The sequence below is a fragment of the Pinus tabuliformis genome, chromosome 2_1, assembly GCF_031772625.1.
Source record: "Pinus tabuliformis cultivar Carrire ecotype Pingquan chromosome 2_1, CPIR1, whole genome shotgun sequence".
In the NCBI taxonomy this organism is placed as follows: Eukaryota; Viridiplantae; Streptophyta; class Pinopsida; order Pinales; family Pinaceae; genus Pinus; species Pinus tabuliformis.
Window position 1 is genome coordinate 707,711,194 of NC_142299.1, and position 2,451 is coordinate 707,713,644.

The following is a 2,451-nucleotide window of genomic DNA, read 5'->3' on the forward strand; positions in this document are numbered from 1 at the left end:
AGGATGTTGCTGGGAACACTGTACAGACATCCAGTGCCTCCCAGATGCCGCCTTCCTCCCCTCCTATGACTAGATCCCGGTCTGCTGCGAAAGCTACTCCTACATCGGGTACTGTCTCTCCCCCCTGCTCCTCTACTCTGCATTTTAATCATTTATTTGTCACTATGGCAACATCTGCATCCTCCTCATGTTTGTTTACTTCTCCCATTACTTGTTCGATTGAGCCTCTGTCACCTATCTTCTCTACCACTCCGACGATTATCCTTGGACAGGAAGGCCCGCATCTGCCATCCCCCCCAACCTCGGGCTCTCACTCCTACAACCTTCACCCCCGACAGCAGACTATCCCTGATGTGTTGGGCCTGGGTATTACACCCTCTAATTCAGAACATAAGCCCACCAGAGGGCGACCATCCAAGATAGCCAAAGCCATTAAAATAGTTGGGGATGATGTTGCCCAGGGTCGACAAAACACCATTGATTGGGTGCTTAGAGCAGCAGACACCCTTGCTAATGTTCCCCAATGAAATGGCTCTCCTTCAACTGTAGAGGCTTGGCCAGCCCCTCAAAAAAATTGGCTCTCAAGAGACTCTTGAGTAGTGAGCCCTGTGACATTATTTTCCTTCAGGAGACCTTGGGGTCTTCCGAGCTGATTGTCAAGACCCTTCTTGGTATCATGCCTGGGTGGCACTTTCAAGCCCTGGATGTTGTAGGGTGGTCTGGGGGCCTTGCTCTTGGGATCAACCCTCGATCCATCAGGGTGATTTCATCATGGGGTGGTCAAGGCTTCCTTGGTATGGATATATTTTCGGCTGAACTTGGCAAACAGATTCGTATCATGAACATATATGCCCCCTATCAACATAGACTGGCCTTCTGGCAGTGGATTCTGGATAACCCTTTGATCAATCAATCAACTATATTAGGGGGTGATCTCAATTTTTCCATAGGACATGAAGAATCCTGGGGTCATCACTCGCAGCTTGATCCACTCTCGGATCAGTTGAGCTCTCTCTTGGAACATTATGGTCTTATTGATGTACCTATGAATAAGAAGATGCCTACTTGGCATAACAGACGGACTGGAGAAGCAGCCCTGGGGCGAAGACTTGATCGATATCTCATCCATGAAGACCTGCTTGTCACCCTTACAAACTACAAACAATGGGTGGGCATCGGTGGCATTTCAGATCACTCACCTATATATCTGGAATTGGCTGGCTCTTTTAACAAACCGAGAGCCCCCTACAAGTTCAATTCAACTTGGTTAAAGGACCCCAAATACCTCAAGATGGTCTCGGATTATTGGAAATCTCATCCCCCTTCAATTGAGCAGAGGAAGGTCATAGGTTTTTGCAATAACCTGAACAACCTCAAGCGGTTATCCATTGATTGGGCCAAAAGGAAAAAAGCTAGGGAGGAGCACACCCTAGCTGACATTGAAAACCAGTTGGCCACCTTAACGGATGAACAAGGTAGAGGCTTCATTTCCATTGAAGCAAAACTACATCTAGTGGAGTTGGAAGCCCAGAGATCAAAGATCCTACAGGATTGGGAAGAAACTTGGAGACTCAGAAGCAGGGCTATCTGGTTACAAGCTGGGGATGGTAACACTAAATTCTTCCACAAATTTGCTAATGGAAGAAAAGCCAGCAACACTATTTGGTAGATGCCCTCAGATCAGGGACTGATAGCTAATACACACCCACAACTGACACAAATGGGCATTGCACACTTCAATCAGCTGTTCAAAGTTCCTCCAGGTGCTACACTTGCTGATATCATCCGCATCGCAGGTCACTTCCCCAGATTTGTGGAACCTGACTTGCTGGAGGAACTCAATAAACTTGTCACCTTGGGGAATTGGAGAGCACTCTGAAGTGGTTCAAAAAGGATAAAAGTCCGGGGCCAGATGGATGGCTGGTGGAGTTCTACCTTACCTTCTTCGACATCATTGGTCCTGACCTTCTTGAAGTGGTCGAAGAAAGTCATATCTTGGGCAGATTGTATGAACCTATAAACTCCACCTTTATTGCCCTCATTCCCAAGTTGGATTCCTTGCTATCCTTTAATGATTTCAGGCCTATATCCCTATGCAACTACCTATATAAAATTATTGCAAAGATTATAGCTAATCGTATTAAACCGATCCTGTCAGATCACATCTCCCCGGAACAGTTTGCCTTTTTGCAAAATCGACAAATCCACGAGGCCATTGGCACGACACAAGAGGCTCTTCACTCTATCAAACTGAAGAAACTCAAAGGAGTGATGCTAAAAATTGACCTCTCAAAGGCTTTTGACAGGGTCAACTGGCTATACCTTCGGATGTTACTCACTCATCTGGGGTTTCCACCAGACTTTATCAGATGGATTATGTGTTGTATTACTTCGGTATCCTTTGCAATTTTAATCAATGGATCAACCTCCCACTCCTTTCGAGCGGAGCGG

General features: G+C 46.4%; 1 protein-coding gene across 1 annotated transcript; it reads left to right on the top strand.

Moving 5' to 3' along the window:
* Window positions 1–676: 676 nt before the first annotated feature.
* LOC149202547 (uncharacterized) lies at window positions 677–1,669 on the top strand. Its single transcript, XM_089401624.1, has one exon. It carries the CDS (start codon window positions 677–679, stop codon window positions 1,667–1,669), a length of 993 nt encoding a protein of 330 aa, XP_089257750.1.
* Window positions 1,670–2,451: the final 782 nt, after the last annotated feature.